Source organism: Suricata suricatta, chromosome 2 (genome assembly GCF_006229205.1).
Source record: "Suricata suricatta isolate VVHF042 chromosome 2, meerkat_22Aug2017_6uvM2_HiC, whole genome shotgun sequence".
Taxonomy (NCBI): Eukaryota; Metazoa; Chordata; class Mammalia; order Carnivora; family Herpestidae; genus Suricata; species Suricata suricatta.
The window spans coordinates 4,621,053-4,644,285 of record NC_043701.1 but is presented as its reverse complement, the minus strand read 5'-3'; the positions used below and the strand labels follow the sequence as shown (position 1 = coordinate 4,644,285).

At 42.9% G+C, this 23,233-nt stretch overlaps 1 protein-coding gene across 1 annotated transcript in view; it reads right to left on the bottom strand.

Annotated features, from left to right (window-relative positions):
- KMT2C (lysine methyltransferase 2C) overlaps positions 1–23,233 on the bottom strand; it is a 217,376-nt gene that overhangs the window by 148,116 nt on the left and 46,027 nt on the right. Inside the window, exons 3-6 of the mRNA XM_029954361.1 lie at positions 20,125–20,266; positions 13,250–13,450; positions 9,886–10,034; positions 8,490–8,599 (exon numbers count right to left, since the gene is read on the bottom strand). Coding sequence (XP_029810221.1) covers positions 8,490–8,599; positions 9,886–10,034; positions 13,250–13,450; positions 20,125–20,266 — 602 coding nt within the window. The remainder of the gene's footprint in view (positions 1–8,489; positions 8,600–9,885; positions 10,035–13,249; positions 13,451–20,124; positions 20,267–23,233) is intronic.

Genomic DNA, 23,233 nt, shown 5'->3' with positions numbered 1-23,233 from the left:
ATATTTTTTAAATGGAAAAATAAAAGCATTAGTATGCAATAGGAAAACTTCAAATGGCCTAATATTAGGGTAACTAGAGTCCCCAAAAGAGAGGAAAGATGGAAGGAACAAAAGAAATATTTGAAGAGGTAATTGGCAAAAACTTGTTTTTTAAAGATTTTATTTATTTATTCTCAGAGAGAGAAAATGAGTACAAGGGAGGGGCAAAGAGAGAAGGAGAGAAAGAATATCATGCAGCCCAATGCAGGGCTTGATCCCATGAACCACGAGATCATGACCTGAACCAAAATCAAGAGCCATATGCCCAACCAACTGAGCAACCCAGATGCCCCAACAAGAACAGTATAATCATAATAAAAACTATAACCTCACAGATTCAAGAAGTTCAATGAACCTCAAACACAAGAAACATGAAGAAAATCATACCAAGGCATAAAACATAATCAAACTGTCCAAAATCAGTGACACAATAATTAAAGCACACAGGTAATATACCGAGAAACAATGTTAAGGATGATAGCAGACAGTTCACCAGAAAAAATACAAGCAAGAAGTCTGTGGCAAAACATCCTTAAAGTAATGGGAGATGGTACTCAGGTGGTTAAGCATGTGACTTTTGCTCAGGCCATGATCTCAGGGTCATGAGTTTCCAGGTCCTCACTGGGCTCTCTGCTGACAGCTCAGAGCCTGGAGCTGCTTCGGATTCTGTGTCTCCCTCTCTCTCTACCCCTTCCCCACTCCTGCACGCTCGCTCGCGCTCTCTCTCTCTCTCTCTTTCTCTCTCTCTCTCTCTCTCTCTCAAAAATAAGCATTTAAAAACTAAATAAAGTAATGGGAGGAAAAGTCAACTAGAATTCTATACCTGCCAAATAGGTTTCAAAACTGAAGTGCAGACCCGCACTGCAGGAGATGTTAAAAGGACATCTTCAGACACAAAGAAAACGACAGGTGAAAATCTGGGTCTCCAAAAAACAGTGAAGAACACCAGAACTGGTAACCACAGGGGTAACTATATGTTTAACTTATTTTATTACCTAGTCTCTTTAAGAAATAGTTGAGTGTTTAATCAGAAATAATATCCTATGGCATTTACAACACATGTAAAAGTCAAATGCAGGAGAGCAATAGCACTGAGTCCAGGAGAAGAAAAATGGAAGGAAATGAAAGCATACTTTTATTATATATAAAACGATGCTGCCACTGGGAGATAAGCTATGATAAGTATAAGATGTATACTACAAACCCTAAGGCAACCACAAAAATAACAAAACAGAGTTATAGTTAATAATCCAAAGAGGAGATAAAATGGAATCATAAAAAATAATCCAAAAGAATGCAAGAAAAAGGAAACAGAAAAAGGAAAGAAAAAGGAAAAAGAAAAAGGAAAGAACAGAAATAAGAAAGGAAAAAACAAGACTTAATCACATTAAATGTACATGTCCTATAACAAGCCAATTATAAGGGCAGAGATTGTCAGTTTAGATTTTTCAAAAGCAAAACCATTGCCTGCAACACATAAGACATTAAATATAAAGACATACTGAGGTTAAAGCAAAAGGATGGAATAAGATATACCATGCTTACAGGAGTCCAAAGAAAATCGGAGTGGTTATATTCATATAAGACAAAGTAGATTTCATAGTTAAAGTATTTTTCTGTTAGAGTCAAAAGTATTCTTATCAGTATCTTTCCTCTGGTCCAAGTTACAAAGTTCTTCTATACAACCACTGGGGCACTTATCATAGCCCCCCTCTGGTGGGGAACATTCATTGACGTGTACTAAAAAGCACCTACTACAGTTCTGAGGACAGAAATGTTCAAGTGGATACTCAATATGATTTTAGTGCTGTGCAGAAAGGGGTTAACATAGCAATCCTAAGACTACTCTCCTTAAAAAGACCTGTTTGCACAGCTCATCTCTGGGAATGTGAATTTTGGGAGGGTTGCCATGGCCCCCTCAGTGATAAGGGCAGTTAACTATGCCTAGACTATTGGTGCAAACAGTGTGACTTTCCTTCTGGTCCATACTAGGTAAAGGGGCTGCATAGTAGCCCCCTGCAAAGACCTTGAGCTTCCTCAGGAGAGGCGTCACATACATATTGCTACATTTTCACTGCAAATAAAGTGCTATGTGTGACCCCATATAGGACGGTGAACACCTAAGAAAGGCTGTATGTGGATTCTTCCAGATCTTGTCAATATCTTTTCCCACTGAGATCCTTCCATTATATACCCTCAGCACAGTATGGCAGTAAACCTTAGTCCTAATTACACTTCTGTGGTGAGTCCTATTACTGTGTTACTAGTGAGTCTCAAACGCGCAGGCATTCTCTTGGACCCCCAGCAGCACAGTATTCAGATCTGTGAATGTTTGTCCTTCCTCTTAAAAATCCATAGGGTAAACTGAAGAAAATATAACTTGATGATTTTTCTACACTTACATTACTAGAATTATATAAAAAGTTAACAGTATTGGACATTATTGACAAATAGGTACTTGCAAATCAGCTTACATAAAGATGCAGACCAGTATTTAAATGATCTTACATGGGTGCCTGGGGGGCTCAGTCGGTTAAGTGTCCGAGTCTTGGTTTGGGCGACGGCCATGATCTCACAGCTCATGAGCTCCAGCCCCCAGTGGGCTCTGCGCTGACAGTGCCGAGCCTGACTGAGGCTCTGGCTTGCTCTCTCGGTGCCCCTCCTCTGCCCGTACTGTCTGTCTCTCTAAAAATAAACAAACTTATAAATGAAGAGCTAAATAAATAAAATAAATGATCTTATATAAATGTATTCTCAGTAGCTTAGAGGAGGGGTGCGGAGACACTTTCATCATATATGGGGTTTTTCTTTTTTTTTTTTTTACCAAAAGTACACTTAACATTGCATTGCTCATCTACATTTTCAATGTGTATTGCCACCCGCCGCTCTGATATAAAAGCTATTTTTGTGCCTTTGCCGTCTATAAAAGGAACCCAAAATATAAAAAACTTACAACTCTTCTCACAGAACTAAGTTGGTTTTATATAAGACACCTAACACAAAATCAGTATAATGCAAAGAAATCTCAATGTGGGGCTGTGGCAGCAGGTGGAGAAAACATAAAAAATTATCAATTGTAAGTAGGGAGATGATAGAAGTAACTGAACATCCGATTCAGAGCTAGTTTAAAAAACAGAAATATGTGTTAGAGGTTTCCTGGTAAAGTCTTTTGGAATGCAACGAGCAGAGTGCAGGAAAAGGGTTTAGGTAAATAAATGATTAAATAGCTACCGTATTCAGAATCAAGCTATTCCTGTAGTAATATCCAAATCACCCAGAGCTCCAAGATGCTGGCAGGACCGCCAGGGCTCCGAAGAGGAATTTAAAAGAAAAACACCATTACCCTTCCTAAAACTCCGGTTCACAAGACAGCATATTCTTCAATCTAGTGAAAGATAAAGATCTCCCCCCGGAGAAACTGAAAACAATTTTCGGGAAATTCCAGAAAAACTAAACAGCCTGATCAAGAATGTCATTTAAAAACTGAGGAAACTCTATTAAACATAGTAGTGTTTCAATCGGAATGCTAGTAGTTACAGCAGAAATTCTCAGGCTCAGCACCGCTGACACGCTGAGCTGGGGGACTCGGGGCGGGACCGTGGCCCGGACACACCAGGGAGGACACGCGGCCGGCAGCACGTTCCTCTCCACTCGAGCCCGCTGCCCTTCCCGGGCATATTTCATTCACGCACACCGTTCTCTGACGGGCACGCTCTTTGTTCGGCACTGGAGATAAATGATAAACCAACACGGGTTTTGTCCATGTTTCCAGGGCGGGCAACCAAACGATGTAAATTTGCTGGTAAGGGACATACAGGAGAGCCGCACATCCAAGTGAGATGTATAATGAGGACGTGGGCTCAAACACTTTTTGGCAACAAATGAATTTTTTTAATAAACTTTCATTGTTTCCAGCAATAAAGTATCAAACAGAAATAGTTTCAAACATCCATTTTCAAAACGCTCCACCCTCCAGTCTATGTTGCTCTGAAAAGTCATTACATTCGCCTTGGTGAAATGCCTTCATTATCTGGAAGAGGCAGACGAAATGTTTTTCTTGTTCTTTGAACGAGAGGCAGGTATCAAAACACATTCAACCACATGTCATCATAATAAAGGTCAAAAAATTTAGAACATCTATCTTTTGGTAAATACGACGTATTCTTAAGTTACACAGCACTTTGCCCCTAGAGAGCGTTTGAAAGAGCAAAGATTTTCACTGTCAATTCCCTCCACACTCACCACTTACGTAGAATTGTAAAGATTTACTCCTTTTTAGAGATTTATTTTTGATGATTATAAACTCATAAACTTTTATCAAATTAACTATATTAGGGACCTCCATTAACACGCTGGCACTCCAGTGCTATTCTTTTAGGCACTAAATGAATATCGATTAAGGAATGACCACGACAGAAAAAGACCCTGGTCAGATCGGCACATCAGTCTAGTAAGGAAAGATTAACAACATTAGTGAATAAATACACACTATGTTAGATGGTGACAAGTGCAAAGCAGAAAACAACAGAGCAGGGAAGCTTTTTGAGGACAAGGCCCTTGAAACTTTCAATAGGGAGCCGAGCAAGGACCTTGCTAATAAGGCAAGCCCCGAATAAATCACTGAAGGACATGAGGGAGCAAGCCATGTATCAAAGAAGAATATTCACCAGAGACGGAAGCAAATCTGCCAAGGCCAAGGGAACACACGCCTGGTACACCTGAGGAAGGGAGACAGCCAACACGGCTGGAGGAAGCAAATGGGGGAGAATCAGAGTGCACAATGATCCCTGAGAGGTGCTCATGGGGGTGAAGTTCATGGAGAGTTCTGTCACACAGTGAGCACTAGCTTTCTTTTCCCTCTGAATGAAATGGGAAGTCACTCAAGTGTTGTGGGTAGAGGAGTCATACGACCAGACTTACGCTATTCATTCATTCATTCATTCATTCATTCATTCATTCATACCTTGCTATCAGAATGGACACGTGTGCATTGATTTTATTCTTTGGATGAAAACACAATACTCCATTTTTTGTCGTGGCTCAAACTGGCCTAGTTCTTAGAGCCCCTTCAGGTGGCTCATGTGTTTTCAGTAAGTCCTCACCTTGTCGAGTATTTCCTTACTTTATGGCCCCTCCTGCTGTCTTCTCCCTCTGGACCAGGAGCTACCGTTCAAGGAACCTTGGTTGCTTTTACTGGAGAACAGTGGTTAGAAATCATGGTCTGGGGCGGGGGCGCCTGGAGAGCTCAGTCAGTACGTCCAACATCAGCTCAGGTCACGATTTCATGGTCCATGGGTTCAAGCTCCACGTCAGGCTCTGTGCTGACAGCTGGGAGCCTAGAGCCTGCTTTGGATTCTGTGTCTCCCTCTCTCTCTCTGTGCCCCTCCCCCCCACATGCGCATGGGCTCTCCCTCTCTCTCTCAAAAGTAAACAAACATTTAAAAATTTGTTTCTACAGGAGAGACCTAATGGAGAACCAGGGGGAGGGGAGGAGGGACAGAGAGTTGGGGGGAGAGAGGGACGCAAAACTTGAGAGACTATTGAATACTGAAAATGAACTGAGAGTTGAAGGGGAATGGGGAGGGGGGAAAGAGGTGGTGGTGATGTTGGAGGGCACTTAAGGGGAAGAGCACTGGGTGTTATATGGAAAACAATTTGACAAAATATTATGAAAAAAATAAAATAAAAAATAAATAAAAAATAAAAAGATAAAAATTTGTTTCTTAAATAAAGTAAAAAAAAGAAGACAGCACAATCTGGGCACCTGCTGCTGGCAGGGGTGCCGACATCTCGCCAGGCCCTCCCAGAGGACAGACGTAGGAGTGATGTGGAAGCACACTGTCTACCCCGCGCACATACACACATCTGGACTTTTGTATCTGTTTGTGTAAACATTAAAAATCATGAGTTTATACTGATACTTCTGACTCCATTTCAACAAAATTCATTTTAGCCTTTCCTTACGTGTGGCTCCTTTCTCCAACACTGAAAAACCTAGCTCTCATTATCAGCCATGTGCTTACTTATTTGTTAGCTTACGGTGCCCACATGAAGCAGCCCACACGCCTGTGAGAAACCCGCTTGCTCGCTGATCCCGGCACACGTGTACGGTGCTTCGGTCGTAGCTTCCCGGGGGCCAGTCAAGACACCGCCTGCGGCGGCCGGGTTAGCTCCTCTCTCCCGTTCCCCTCGGTGCGCGTTCTGCGTTCCTTTCTGGACTCCCCGCACGCTAGACAGTTGTAACTGCCTATTGTGGGGACACATGAAACATTCCTGTGGCCCGAGAGTCAGAGCCACACAAGGAGACGACCTGAGGGCGTCCGGCACACCCCTCCCTCCCTCCGCCCCACCGCCTGCCTCAGGGAGCCAGTCTCTCCAGTTTCCTTTTCCTGTCTCCTGTATTTCTTCTCCAACACGACTACCTGCACACGGATTTTCTATTCCGTCCTTTCTTACATAAAAGGTTGCACATCATGAATGGGTCTTCCGCACTTTATTTTTCTTCACTTAAAAATACACGTTGGAAACAACTTCACATCATTTCATAGATACCCCCGCTCTATTTTTACACATAGTGTATTTCTCTGCACAAACCGTACCATAGCTTATTCAACCATTATGCATGGCCATTAGGTTGTTATCAGTATTTTGAAAGTTAAATAATGCTGCATTTATTAAGTTTTAATAGCAAAAGTATATTACTGGAGACATATTTTCAGGATAGAATCCTAGAAAGTGTAGTTTGTTAGAGAAATATGTAGTTTGTTAGATATCACCGAATTCCCCTCCAGAAAATTTATACCAATTTGCATCCCACAAATGTGTTGTTAGTTTTGAATTTCTGTCAGTGAGACAAACTCTTCTTAGGAACAAGCAAACAAAAAATGTTCTAGCTAATTGGTCTGTCCTATGCCTTTGTGATAATGGAGAAAACCAACAGACCAAAAAAAAACCCCAAAAACTGAAGAAATGGCAACAGAGGACTCACACCACCACAAGTCCGGACCGCTCTAAGCCAGTATCGACGGAGAGGATTGACCACGCGCCGCGGTTCCCCGGCCTCCGCTCTGCCTACTCCGGGCCCCCCGTCCGCACTTCACGGGCTCGGCCACTCCACACGAACACCTCGAAACAGAGAGGAGGGGCGCAGGTCTCCCATGGCCCTCAAGTGCTGTGCCAGCGCTGCAGCACAGCCCTCATCTCTAAGTCCACGTAAGTATTTCTCAGTAAGTATTTGGACAGAGATGGTATCTTCTTCTGTCCAAAAAGGAGCATGAAGCAAGTTTTCTTTTAACTCTCCTCTTAGTAAACAGAGCTAGGAAATAGACGTATACCTACCAACACACGTATACACACATCTGTAGTTCTGTGTTTGTATAAATATTAAAAACTGTGAGTTTAGACTGATCCTTCCAATTCCAAGAGGACACCACAAAGCTCGTTCCAGCACTTCTGCAGCAGTTCGGGGCGGAAAGAGCGCTCCTGGCCCGGCCCCAGCCTCGGGGCAGCCATGCAAGTGCAGCTCGACAGCAGAACTTGCGATGGTGCGGTGCCCTGCGCGCGGTTTGGTGGCCAACGCGTCTGAGCGCAGTGCCGCATCTCCAAAACCAGCACTCAAATATGGCTAAGCTTGAGGCAAGACCTATCCATCCATGTAACTGAGGTCATTTTGATAATATGAGTAGAGCTAACGTTATACTAATTGAATAATTACTTAAATCTAAGTTCCTATCTCGACTACACTTTTTAAAGTTTTACCTATACGTCACCTGTGAAAGTCCATATAATTTCTATGGTCAAAAATTCCATTTTTAACATTCCTTTGGAAAGGCTGTCTCACTTCTCCCAAATATAATCTTGAAAAACCAAAGGGGATTTGTAGGCAGCAAAGCACTTTCACTTCCTGGGGTTTGTGTGTTTCATAGACAGAAGGCAAATATTGCTTTTATTTCTGTGCTTATTTCAAATACAGATGAAAACCACAGCTAAAACGTTAAGAGACGGCAGACTGCACCTATTACTTTGGGATGAGATTGAAGTGCTAACTTGCCCATAAAGAAATATCTGAACCAATGTTCATAACATCAAACAGAGCGGGCCCACGCTCTGGACTGAAGGCCTGTCACATGGTGTCTCTTCATTTTAAATCTTAATCAGGTAGTTCTCTCCTAAAGAGTGACCACATGGACATATTAATACAGTTAGTAATTCTCATTTCTAAAATGCTTAATTTTTTATTTAAAGGTAAAATATTTGTTTTTAAGATTTACATTTAGTACACAGCTTAAGAGATACATTCTACTTGTTTCCAGAAACTACTCTTGGACATACAATTAAAAACTCCTATTGTAAGAGTTCTTATATTCTAGTAATCACTTAACAAACAGTTTTTTGTTGACAGGAGTGAGCATCACAAGGCTGTGGCCTGGACACTTGCTCCTTGTACGTACCTCTGTGCTCCCTGAGAGGACAGCTCCGTCCACGCACACCGACGACAGCTCTTCCGGCTGGCGCACCCCCAGCGACCACTCCACGCACCGGCGATGGGCCCAGCACGTGCCTGAAGCAGGGGGAGCGAGCGGAAGCAAATGAAGAAACACGAAGCACACTAACGCCAGTCAGGTGTGACCCCCCCCCCCAAATCAACTCTCGTGTATCAGCACACAGTGCCCCCTGGCATCGGAGCCAGCACGAATTCAGCCAGCCTTCTCCAGTGTGTCATCTGAAAAATGCACCAACTCCTATCAGAACCAACCTGCTGAATCCACAGCTCCTGCAGTAATGCCCAGAAACCTATGTTCTCACGAGCCCTCCAGGTGATTGTGATGCATTTGGGTTTCAGAATTACTGAAATGATTATTTCTTCAACAATAAAAAATGAGTTTTTAACATTTTATTTACATATTACTGTATCTTGGGGTGCCTGGATGACTCAGTTGGTTCAATGGCCAACTTCGGCTCAGGTCATGATCTCACAGCTCGTGAGTTCGAGCCCTGCATCAGGCTCTGTGCTGACGACTCATAGCCTGGAGCCTGCTTTGGATTCTGTGCCTCCCTCTCTCTCTGCCCCTTCCCTGCTCATGCTCTGTCTCTCAAAAATAAATAAATAAATAAATAAATAAATAAATAAATAAATAAATAAATGTTTAAAACTTTTTAAATAAATAAAGTTACCTAACATTACTATATCTTACTCAGTATTTTTACATAAAATTTAAAGGACATCATACAATACTTGGTTTTTGACAAAGACAGTTACTCGCAAATAACCTGCATACACACCTCTACCCTGCCTCATCCAACACCAAGAGCTGGCATCAATCATGAAGAACAACTCAGTCCTTAAATTCTCTATCACACAACACTTGAACCATTACCAATCAGTATGCAGTTCACCTGAAATTAACTCAAATTCCTAAACGCACCACATCAAGAGTATGGATTACTATACTGTTAGAATAAGATACCCACGTGGCTAAGACCTACTGTCCTTCACCCTCTTAAAGAGACCCAGATGGCCAAGTTCCCCAACTCCTCACAGGTCCTTTTAAACTTTTCTCTTTCCTCAATTATCATATCTCCATGGCACTGCTGTCTACGTAAGAATAAAAGCAAAGATTTAGGAAAGCATCTAGCCCACTGCTGGCCCTATACAGATGCTAAATAACTTAGTTATGCACAATTAGACAATTTATTTTACCTAAGCAACTGAACTTAAACAATGACATTTTTTACAACATGATCCTAATTATTTCTAGAGGGAAGGTATTTACTATTTGGTTGATGACTCACTGAAACTAAAGTGTCTGCAGAAACAAGAGGCAATCATCCCTGAAGATCTCATACCTGTAGGATCAAATAAGGCTTGGAGATCAATGGCATCTGGAAGCCCAACCAGACTGAGCTCATCCCACAATTTACCAGCCTGGTCATCCGAAGCGGTCTGCGTGCTCACACTTACGCAAGATACTACGTTCTGTAGAGGAGATCGCTCTCTGGAAAAATAAAATAAAACAAAACAGATGTGAAATTGGTAACAAGTAGATAATTATTCTGTTTATAACAACTTAAATACAATGTGTTGCCATATCAATTTTAATTTATTGGCACAAACGGTCATAAAACAACTCTCAGAACACGTCTGTTACTATTCACAGTGTGATACAAAACTGGATGGCTATTTTATAGCATGTAAGCAACAACTAAAAAAAGTCTCCAAATCCATAAGGAAGTGTTAAAAATTACAAATTTATTTTGCCATTCCATATGTATTTTTAAAAATAACACTCTAATATTCTAATCAGGATCTACAGTTTAGCACATAAAATATTCCCTTTGGCCTTACGTAAGTGCTTATAAAACATAACTCAATCAGAAGTTTTAATTTGCTTTATAGTGAGGACTACCACAATAGATCTGGCAGTTAATTTCATGTAAAGAAAGGTTATTTCCCAGGGGAAGTGAAAACCCACTACAAAGTGTGCAGAGGGAGGCGGTGGGAGCGGATCGTGTCAGCTGGGGCTTTCTTCCAGTCCCTCAACAAATCTCGACAGCTGGTCTGTGGCATGATGTCGCAAGTACTCTCTAGTAAGTTATGACTTGACCTCACAAGTCAGAAGTAAAATGCAAACACAAAATAGCTATTAGTGGCGTGGGGCATAAAAAGAAGATAATGTAGAGGCAAAAACTACAGTAAAAAGTCAACACTAAATAAGGCAAACACTTGGGCGTTTTCAGACTTTCAAAGCCCTCAAACTTCACATACTAATTGAGATCATTAGGTAAACAATGACTATTACTGTGTTTTCACATTAAATATGGGAAATCAGATGACTGGCACTAAAACTTTCACCTTCTCCTGTTATCACAGTATTTAACCTGATCATCATTCTGGATTAAATCACTATTGAATATAGATCATAACTCACTGCACTTCTGTATGCTGGATATTTATCATGATTCCTATTAAGAGAAAATCAGGACAATGACCAGGGTACTAAACTTTTTTATACCTGGAATCATTGAAAGAGAAAAAGTATTAACATATTTCAATAAGTACATTTAAATACCAAACCATATAAAAATAACCAGTATGTATGCTCAGCATTAGAGATGCACAGACTTACTTTTTTAAGAAAAGCTTAGCATGGTACGCTAACTTTAAATTCTCATTTTTATAAATGCCCACAGTATTATGCGAACAGGCTCCTGTAAATATAACTCATTCCTACAAATAAATTATTTTATTGGGAGGGGGGAAAAGATGAACAATTCATTTATAAAGACTACTGCATTGTTATATTTTCTTTGCACAAGTATTTGACAGGGGAAAAGGGTACAAAAACCAATAAAATGACTCAACAGTCCATTACTAACCAATTCCCCACCAGCAGTTTAATCAAATTCCACCTTTAGTTTTTGCACCTAGTTCGTATGTTAGAGACCTTAGCAGGATTGCTACAGTCAACCCTAAGGATGCCAGTGGCCCGACTTAGGAAGGAACATCAGAAGTCAGCTGAAATACCCCCAAATTTTAAGTCTAAAACAAAAGGAAAGAGAAAATGAATCCCCAGTTACATAGTCTTACCGTTTAGTGCCACCAAGAGGGAAAAACTATTTTTAAAATCTCTTTTTCAAAAATAAAATAACCAAAAAAACAAGCTGTTTATCTGGTTTCTGTTCAGTAGTAATATATTTTGTTAACTACTTAAAATCGTTACCAAATTAAATTTGTGTACCTTTAAATGAATTCCAAATTTAATAAATGTGCTGTATTCCTAAAGTCCATTAACTATCTTATTATCATTACTTAATAACTGGGTAAACACTAAGTGTGCATAAAGACTAAACCAAAGCTATTTTTTACATAATTATCTTAGCCCATGAAAGTTTTCACTAAAAATCAACCTAGCTTATAAAGTAAGTAAACGAAGCTCAGCTCTATTTCCCAGAACAAGTATTTATATACTCGCCATTATTCAAAGGCAGAACAAGAGGATATAAGATATGAGCTGACCCAGTCCATTAAATTTGCTAATCACTGAGAGACATTACAAGGCTGGCTAGACTTCTGATAAGTTTTATTAGAGGTCATGAGCACTCAATTGATAACGAAATGGAAAGCTCTTCTATTGGATCTAGCTGTGGCCTTTCAAACACCAAGGTGCTAAACATAGGACTTCTAAACCTCCTTAAGCTGTTCCACCTTAAATTTTTTTTAAAAAGAGTCCCTTTCTTGTTTTTGTTTCATTTCCTACTTCAGGTCTTCAAGGCACTGGCAGCAATCCAAAAGAAAGAGCCAATCAAATAAGTACAACACAACAATGCCTTAGTACTTAAATCTGGAGGAAAGCCAGAAGAGCACTCCCGTGATTGCATCATCGCCCTCCAGGGGCAGGGCTGGTCAGCCTTCCAAGCTAAATTAATTTTTACACTTTCTCATCGACTACAGCAACTTCCACTCCCTCCACTACCAGAGCCAAGTCCACGTGTTCAGATGGCCTTTAAACAAAACTCAGCAACGTATTAAAAAATGTTTAACTCCAGAATTAAACATACTAGAGAAAGTTTTATGTAACTCTAATGTTCATAAATACAGATACACATTATACAAATATCTTAGTAAATTCTTATTTCACTTAAAAAAAAAAAAAAAAAGCTGCTTTTTTAACTTTAGAAAAGGCATTCTGAGCATACAATTCCTCCGAAAGCTACGCCTGTGTTATAACGGTTTACAGAACAGCTCCACATTCTGGGAAACATAAAATAACTCAATGGCAATTTAAGAACATGGGTAGAGAAAACCAACTTGCTTTGGTCAATCTTTTAGATTACATCCATACAAACAATTACAAGCGTATTCAGAGGAAGGGAAGAAAGACTGCACTGTTTTACCCTTTTTTCTTCTTCCCATTTATAAACTCCATAAGCCCCTCTAGTTTTATGTTAGGCGCTTTAAAGGCTTCGTCTAAAAGGTAACCTTTATGATTACATGGTTTTTAATATACAATTGAGATAACAAGCTTTTTTTCTAAATAAGACATCTTGAGGAGCGTGTGTGATGGGGTGATGAGGAGGCACAGAGCAGCCTATGAATGGTGAAGACCAGGAGGAATGACTCAGTAACAACCCCATGTACCTATTCGCTGGCAGGGATGGAAATAAAGTACATACGGCCTTGCATTCCAACCGTTTGTTCAAAATCGCTTACTTTCTCTGTCCTCTTTGTTTTCGTGATGCTGAGTTTTGTATTTTGTCACAGGTCCCATTGTTGCTCTCATCAACGTCCTTCTGGTTAAAAGGCTGGCTTTTCCATGGCAAGAGAAGCCCAGGCGTTACTGTAAATTGTTTTAAGTCTCCTTGTCCTAAGGAACTTTTTTCACCACAGTAACAAAAAGCGCAGAGCTGTTCACTGGTAGAAATGAAAAGTGAGAAAGACAGAGAAAAAGAAAGTGTTTTATTCAACTATTTTCAAAATGACAGACTACAGACACGTGTGCTTCAAGATTAAATATTACGGCTGTAGCGCATGCTAAGCTTTTGAGTATGTACATGCCGTAAGAACAATTAAATTTAATAAACAACTAAACATTTGCAATTCATAACATGACGTTTTAGGGTAGTAAACATACCAAATCAAAATGTTCTAGTTTGGGGGTGCCTGGGTGGCTCAGTCGGGTAAGCATCTGACTGTTGATTTCGGCTCAGGTCAATGATCTCAACAGTTCATGTGGGTTCAAACCCCGCATCGGGCTACACGCTGAGAGCACAGAGGCTGCTTAGGATTCTCTCTCTTTCCCTCTCCCTCTGCCCCTCCCAACTTGTATGCTCTCTAAATAAAGAAATAAATAAACAAATAAATAAACTTTAAAATTTCTACTTTGTACTTAGAAAAGGTATTTTCTTTTTAACTGCTTCAAGAAAATCAAAGTATTAAAAAGAATAAAGGAGATAAAGCTGAGGCTTGGAAAGAGGGGGGGGTTTAACAGCCACTCTACTACATGCTGGCTCTGTGAAATACAGGGTGACGACGTCCTGTTTGCCCACTGGATGGACCACTCTTTGGCATGACATGTATACACAGTGCATGTGAACAAACGTGGAGACATGAATTCATAAATTTAGGTGATTACTGGGCTAAGCGGTTAGTGATGAAGGGGGTGTGTGAAAGAGTTAAAAGCACTGGAAAAGGGATAAATGGGCAGGGCACAGAAGAGGTCAGGACAATAAAACTTTCCAGGATACACTGTGATGGCACATGCACGACATGATGCACTTGTTGAAACTCCTAGAAGTGTTTGAACACAAGACCGAGCCCTACAGTAAACTATGGTGCTTCGTTAGTAAGAGCATATCAGTACTAGTTTATCTGCTATAACAAATGCACTGCCGTGGTGCATGATGGGGAGGGAGGCTGGGAAGAGGAACTCACTGCACCACCTGCTCAATCTTTCTAGGAACCTAAATTTGTGCTAAACAATACTTCTCTATTAACTACGATAAAATTAAGAAGTTAAAAGACAAAAACCAATATATGCTTATGGAACAGATGCTTAATAAGGGACTTAAGAAAGAACAGAATTAAACGAATTACTCCTTGAAGTAGGAAACCTCGTACACTGTTGGGGAGAATGCAAACCGGTGCAGCCACCTGGAAAACAGCGTCAAGATTCCTCAGAAAGTTTAAAATAGAAGTGCCCTACTACCCAGGAATCACACTGCTGGGTACTTACCCAAAGAATCCGGAAACTCTAACTCAAAGGGGTACATGCACCTCAGTGTTTACTGCAGCATTATTTCTAACAGCCAAACTACGGAAGCAGCCCACTGTTCACCAATAGATGAATGGATAAAGAAGATGTGGTGTATACATACACTGCAATGTTCCTGAGCCACAAGGAAGAATGAAATCTTGAAATCTTGCCATTTGCAATAACGCAAGTGGAGCTAGAATATTATGCTAAGCAAAGTCAGTAAGAGAAAGACAAATACCAGACAACTTCACTCATATGCAGAAACCTTTTATTGTTGGGTTTCTTTTTTTTTTTTTTTAAGATCACATACATCTTTGATTCTTATGGAAAATTTTGAACAAAGACACTAAAGTAGAACAATAGTTAATAAATGCTCATGAACCCATCAATCAGCTTCACCTGTTAACAATATTTTGTCTTCTCCCCTTATTTTCTTTTTTTACCTGTGCTGGAGCATCTTTTTTTGAAGTTTTAATTTAAATTCCATGTTATCCATTTTATTGATCCATCCCCCCCTTATTTTATTTTATTTTTACTTATGCTGGAGTATTTATTTTTTGAAGTTTTAATTTAAATTCCAGTTAGTTAACAAACAATGCAATATGGTTTCAGGTGTAAACCTAGTGATCTGGCACTTTCCCACAACACCCTGCGCTCATCACAACAAACGCCCGCCTCGGTAGCGCCCAGCACCTATCCCCCCACCTCCTTCCTCCGCCCCTTCAGTACCCCTCAGTCTGCTTCGTAGTTCATGTCTCTTTTCCTTTTCCCTTCGTTTTCTCATTTGTTGTGTTTCTTAAATTCCACATAACTTGTGCAATTTAAGAAACACAACAGATGAACATGGATTAGGGGGGGGAGGGGAGGCAAACCAGAAAACATACTCTCAACTCTAGAGAATGGACTGAGAACTACGGGGTAGCGGGGGAGATGGGATAAACAGATGAAAGGGGTTAAGGGGGACACTTGTCATGACGAGCACCAGGCAATGTGTGAAAGTGCCGACTCACTATACTGTACACCTGAAACTAGTATTACAGTGGCTGTGCACTAAAATTTAACTTTTTATTAATTTTTGAGAGAGAGACAGAGACAGAGCATAAGCAGGGGAGGGTTGGGGAGGGGGGGAGAGACAAAAGGGGAACCAGGCTCCAGGTTCTGAGCTGTCAGCACAGAGCCTTACCTGGGGCGGTGGGGGGTTGCTCAAACCCGCGGACAGCAAGATCATGACCTAAGCCTAAGTTGGACACTTAACCAACTGAGACACCCAGGTGCCCCTAGAATTTAAATAAAAACTTTGTTAAAATATGAGAATAGGGGCACCTGGGTGGCTCAGTCCTTTAAGCGGCCAACTCTTGGTTTCGGCTCAGTTCATGATCTCACCGTTCAGGGGTTCAAGCCCCACATCAGGCGTCACAACTAGCAGCATGGAGCCTGCTTGGGATTCTCTCCTCCCCAGCACCCCTATTTCCTCTGCTCCTCCCCCACTCGCACTGTCTCTCTCTCAAAATAAATAAATAAACTAAAAAAGAAAAAAAAACAATAAAAAATTTTTCTTAGCTTTAAAACAACATTGGGGGGGGTGGATCTGGGTGTTTCAGTGGGTTAAGCATCCAACTTTGGCTCAGGTCACAATCTCACAGTTCATGAGTTTGAGCCCTGTGTTGGGCTCTGTGCTGACAGATCAGAGGCTGAAGCCTGCTTCAGATTCTATTTCTTCCTCTCGCTCTGCCCTTCCCCCAATTGTGCATGTGTTCTCAAAAATAAGTATTTTTTAAAACCTATAATTAAAAAATTAAAGGCCTGTCCTCTTGGTTGGCTATATTTTCTCTTCACAACATATTTATGGCCATTCTTCCTTCTCAAGCACTGAAGTTTCTACCATTACATCTGTGATATCTAGCCCATGAACTTTCATTCTTTTTAGGAAATTTGGGGAGGGGGTAGAATGTGAGCAGGGGAGGGGCAGAGAGAGAGGGAGAATCCCAAGCAGGTTCCGCATTGTCAGCACAGAGCACAGTGTGGGGCTGGAACTCACAAAACGATGAGATCAGGACCTGAGCAAAAACCAAGAGTTGGAAGCTCAATGAACTGAGCCATCCAGGATCCCCTAAAGGGTCGTTTTTAAACTTAAGTTACATTCATACTGTGCCCCTCAATTACCTTTTATGAAAGTCACCTACATAAGTTTCTCAATTTCATGACAAACTGTTTTGCCCACTAATACTGAGACAGACGGAAAGGCAGGCAGACAGACAGACAGGCTCACACACACTTAAATGTGACCTACTTTCAGAGAAATAAAGTTCAATAGGAAAAAAACAGATTTCCCTCTTGCCTAAAAGATGGGGCCGCCAGCACCCTTTGCCGGTATCCGTGTTGACAGAAAATAAGTTAACCTTCAATGTTCTACCCAAAGCGCACTCTCAGATGTGCCGCTGGGAGAGAATAAACCCAGGCGCACTAGACTGCAGGGATTTTGCCACACAGCAGACCCACAATGAAAAGTAGCTTTAAACACGTCCTCAAATCACTACAAAATTAGGTGTCAAGAGACGGAAGAAGTTAGGCTGTGCCCTACACATCCCAGAGTAACGTCTTCACTGTGACGCGGGGACAGAGAAATCTCGGGCTGCTCCCATGGCCACAGCATGATCTCCTCGACAATCTACACAGTCACTCTCCTTACACACCTCCCATCACAGAAGTCAACAGGGGCGACCACTTCACCTCCACCTGGACGGAAGCCACTTCCAAAATGAGATGAGACACAAGCATTTGCTTAATCTGGGGAAGAGGCCACTGTATGTCCCACGAGCAGCCTAAGAAGAATTCAGGGAAACGTTTCTACAAGTGGCTGAAGGGCAAGCGTGAGGCAGTGTGAGAACACAGAACGCCTGCGACCTGCAGACACGGGGTGACCTGTAAGCCACTGAAGCGCCTCTCTGCGGCCCACTCTGCGCGCCCGTGCACGGCACTTGGGGCCACAGCAGCAAGTCCAGAGAATGCCAGTCGTGGCACAAAGCCTGGCACGAACAGCGGCCACGTGGGGAAGGCCGAAGGGGCACCCAGACTTTGGCCCTCACTCCCCCGGCGGGCTCGGGAGGGGAGGATAGCAGGAGTGCAGCGAAGGAAGAGCAAGGTGGGGAAGGAGCCGTGGCCCTGGAGCAGGAGCAGGGCGGCCTCGGAGAGCTGGCGAGGGGGCAGCCCGAAGCCAAGGCGCGTGGGGCCCGCCAGAGCAGGAGCTGGGTCAGAACCGGGAGGGCTGCCGATCGGCGCTCCGATCGGGCCTCACCCGGCACTCGTGGGAAGGCACGACAGCACGGCCGCACGCCGACGTGCTTGGAAATGGTCTTCGGGGGAAAACTACCATCCTCTTTTCCTACAGATTTACAGAAGTGAAATGAAAACCCTACGTCCACAAAAACCCGCGAGTGAATATTTACACCAACTGTACTCACAACTATCAGAACCTGGACACTCCCCAGCACACCGGCCCGGGGGCTGCATGGACTGTGGCCGGCGCCTCCGAAGACAGAGCCCCGCTCAGCCAGGAAAAGGCAGCAACCACTGATGCCTCAACGGCCCAGGCGAGCAGGAAGGCCAGGGAGAAAGCTAGAAGGCCGGAATGAAGAGAATGCACACTCCACACGCGCACTGCTAGGTTACTGAAAAGGCACAAAACTACAAGCACCCAACGTAGGTACATGGCTGCCAAAGGCAAACAGGCACCAGGGACTTTTCGGTCCTGGTGGACTCTTCACCCCATTGTGGCAGTGGTCACATCACTGCACACAACTGTCCGAATGCACTAAATGGGTAAATTTCACTGCATATACATTAAACTTCAAATTTTAAAATGGGGGTGGGGGGAATTGGGGGCCCAAGACAAAGGAAATAGGACTAGGAAGCATATATCTAAAATAACTAGGGGCGCCTAGGTGTCTCAGTCAGTTAAGCATCTGACTTCAGCTCATGTCATGATTTCACGGTTTGTGGGTTCAAGCCTCACATCAGGCAGGTTCTGAGCTGACAGCTCAGAGCCTGGAGCCTGCTTCGAATTCTGTGTCTCCCTCTCTCTCTCTGCCCCTCCCCCACTAGTGCTCCATCTCTCCAAAATAAATAAATGTTTAAAAAAAAAACAACTCTTTAATTAGAGCATGAGAATGCTAGATGAGAGATGCAAAGCGATATAAAATATAGTAAACCATTTATATTATTAAGACTAAGAAACTAACAGGAATGCTAAGTTTGAATTCTTTCAAAAATAAATTCAGTACAGAAAAGAGACCTGACATCTGAATGTTAAGGGAAACAATCTTAAAAACAAAATAGAATACATAATCCATGGGAAAAACCATCACTACAACAGAAAAAGTATTGCCTTCACAGAGCTCATATGATACTGATAACCACATAATCAAATGACCCACTGAGAAACGGTAAGAGCTACTAAGAAAAAATAAAGCAGGATTAACGCGTTAAGTGTCGTGGGGACTGTTTTATTTTTTTTAGCCTACACTTTTATTTTGAAGCCTCAAGCCTTCGCCAAAATGGGGAACAAACAGGTAGGGGTGAGGAGTCTGCTATATTTCCAGGTAGAGGTGACATGCATGCACATGGAGAGGGGAGTCTGCAGCTCAGAGGAAGGCAGTCCTGGAAACAGAAATGTGGGTCCGTCAACAGACAGTCGGCACACAGACGGGACATGGCTATCCCCCTGGCGATGGACATTCCCAGGGGGTGGGCAGAGAGGACAGTTCACAGGCTGAGGACCCCAACATTATAAAGGTGCAGAGCGTCTGCAGAAGCCAGTGACAAACGACCAGGCAGAGTGCCCAAAGCAGAAGAGAGAAACCATCTCAAGAAGATGGCCGTGTTCGACCAGTAAATGACTCCATGCCTTTATTCATGGCTTTCAAGTAAGGTCTAAAACCCTCCACAACGTCAACGCTGAATTACACACAGAGAGGGTCCAAAGAATGGAGAGCGGATAAGGAACAAGAGTGTAATCTTAGGTGTACAGGGAAATATCAAAATCCCAATCCTGGCGCTAGAAGCTTCCATGATTTCTCCGGCTAGGACTGGCGAGCGGGGATGCTGCGTCCCGCCCAGAGGAGAGCAGGGCAGCGTGCCCGCCCACTGCTCCGCCGGGCGACCGCCTGAGCCCGCAGACCAGCTTCAGCCCACCCGCGCGCAGAGGCAGCGGCCACAAACCCAGAACTGCTAAACACAAGTTCCGTCCGTGTTCACACACCAAGCTTGCACTCTGAATTCCCGCGGGCCAACTCCCTGTCACTAATGCCCATGCCAGCTGCGTTCGTGCTCTAACCTGATTTTGACTTCTACGCCAACGGAGACCAGGGAGCCCGCGGAGTCCGCGGACCCAGCGTGCTCGAGGCCCGAGACTGGCCGTTTGCTGCTGTCCACGTCTGCTTCAGCATCCTCTTCCGCAGACTGTTCTTTGATTTCTGCTGTAGAGTAAACAAGAGAATATAAATGGTCACTTTTGCGTTTAAATCATCTTTGATGCATTCATCTACAAAGCATACGTTGCAAAAGAAGAAAGGGCAATGGCAATAATTCATCCATGCAGGGAAAGTCTGTGTATGTAACGGATGGCATGGTTTATATTTATGCTCTAGTGCAAAATGATCACCAAAATAATGTTAAAACACGGCACACGATTCTCTGCGTGCACTCACAACTGACTCAGCAAAGTGATACCATAGTAACAACTGTTAACCTTATTTTTAGGATTGTAGCGGTTCAGCTAAAGAACAAATACGTTTCAATGTGACCCACTTAAAAAAAGATGTGGGGTGGCTCAGTCAGTTAAGCATCTGACTCTTCATTTCAGCTCAGGTCACGATCTCACAAGATCAAGCCCCGTATCGGGCTCTGCACGGGCAGTGCAGGTCTGCTTAGGATTCTCGCTCTCTGACCCTCCCTTGTTCGTGTGCAAGCACACACCTTCTCTCTCAAAATAACCTTATAGTAAACAAAGAAAACCATTAATTTAAAACAATCATTACCCCCTTATTATTATTAACCATTTTAAAAGTAAATACTTGAGGGGCGCCTGAGTGGCTCAGTCCATTAAGCGTCCTACTTCAGCTCTGATCATTGACCTCATGGTTTTGAGTTCAAGCTGCACATCAGGCTCTGGGATAACAGCTCAGAGCCTGGAGCCTCCTTCAGATTCTCATTCTCTCTCTCTCTCTCTCTCTCTCTCTCTCTCTCTCTCTCTCTCTCTGCCACTCCCCTGCACACGCTCCGTCTCTATCTCTCAAAAATAAATAAAAATATTAAAAATAATAAAAGTAAATAACTGAAATTCAGAGCACATCTTGACTCCATTACCTTTTTCATCTATCCTCAAGACTCTAACCCCAACACCTCACACATATTTTATCCTATCAGGAGGCAACCCAACAAACAGCATGGCCTCTTAATCAGGCTCCCCTTTAAATAAAAGTGACCCGCCCACTCCCGCATTGCCAGGCATTCACGGGCACTGCCCCTCCACCAGTGCTCCTGACGCAACTCCACGCTCCAGTCGGTCCTTCTTTTCTAACCGGAAATTTACTGAAATTTACTGAGATCTTTCCCGGTCACCACCCCCAACCAAAGACACAAACAAAAAGCACTTAGAGTCCTTCAAGCTCCCCCTCTCTGTCTCTCCTTTCTGTTCCCGTTGAAATTCAGGAAACGGACTTTGGAGGGACTGCACCCTTCCCAGCGGACAGCCCCGGCTGCAGCGCTGGCCTGTCCACCACCACAGCCAGAGGGGCCACCTGCAAACCTCGACACATAGTGGAAATTCATCTGGCACTAAGGACAGCCGCCTCCTTGGAGAAATGCTCTCGCACCTTTTCTAAGCAGGGGTGTGGCGGATCACTGCAGGCCCTCCCAGTCGTCCAGCCACCATCTGTGCCACTCACGCAGTCATCGCTACAAGTCTGCAAACCAACAAAACCGCCACCTATCTCACGAAGTGGCTAACGGAAATGACGTGACCTCCTATCTGTCTCTCGACCTCTAAATGTGGAAACAGCCCCCAACACGTCTTTCCTGTGCTCTTTCTTCCTGAAGAAATAACGACGACCCAGGACTGCACAGTCTCCTCGGACTTCCCGGTCTTCAGCTGCTGCCTGCGCGCCCCCCCCGCCGCTCTCCCGAGCTGCACCTTACCTCCACACTGCACTGAGGACACGTCGAGGGGCGGGACCACTCAATTCCACGCCACATGCGATCTCCTCTCTCTTCAACCTGACTTTCCTTTGTGACTTTCAAAATCTTCGAAATCCATAGTGAATTTAGGTAAGTATTTTGACAATTTTGAGAACTAGTAAATGTTCAGTTACACAAACTACACATAATTGTAAGTCTTGTCAAATCATAAAATGGATGAAATAAAGCATCAAACAGGCAGTCTGGGCTCTCCTATTTAAAATAACATTGTTCTGGGGCATCCAGCTGGCTCAGTCAGTGGAGTATGCAACTCTTGGTCTTAGGGTTGTGAGTTTGAGTCCATGCTGAGCTCAGAAATTACTTAAAAATAAAATCTTTAAAAGAAATAAAAATAAAAATAAAATAACATTGTTCTTTCTTAAACTGAAATAGAAAAGTTGACCATAAATCAGTGCTGGGGGGCCTATCAATCTGGTTACCTATATGATCTACCCCCAGCCACAAAATTGATAGAGTACCTAGACTCAAATCTACAAATATAAAATACATTTGTAGCAAAGGATTATAAAAAAGATTTGCAAACTTTACTATATTAAAATATGAAAGTTCTGGGGCATCTGGGTGGCTCAGTCAGTTGAGCGTCAGCTTTGGCTCAGGTCATGATCTCATGGTTTGGGGGTTCAAGCCCTGCATCGGGATCTGTGCTGACAGCTAGCTCAGAGCCTGGAGCCTGTTTCAGATTCTGTCTGTCTGTCTGTCTCTCTGTCTCTCTCTCTCTCTCTGACTCTCCCCTGCTTGTGCTGTCTCTCTCTGTCTCTCAAAAATAAATAAAAAACAGAAAAAAAATTTTTAATTAAATTTCTGTATGGCAAAAGACATCATGAACAAAGAAAAAGTCCATCACAGATTGAAAGAAAATACATGTGCTTTGTATCCACCAATAGGAATTCAAATCCAGAATATGTAACGTAAAGAACTTCACAGGTACACCAGGCACATAACCCTTAGAAAAATGGACAGAGGATAAAATCCATACTTTTTTACATCCAAAGATTAGTATGGCACTAACTTCTTAGCTGCGGACTTTAGTTCTCGCCCTTCTTTGTAGCTAATCATGGCAAGTTCTCACCAAGAGAGTACAACTGAAAGTGCCCAGGCAACTTCTACATCACCGAAGAGGAAGGGACTCACCCTGCACTAAATTATGTTCCCTCTTCCCCATGGACGGGGACACAGGCTCATCAGCT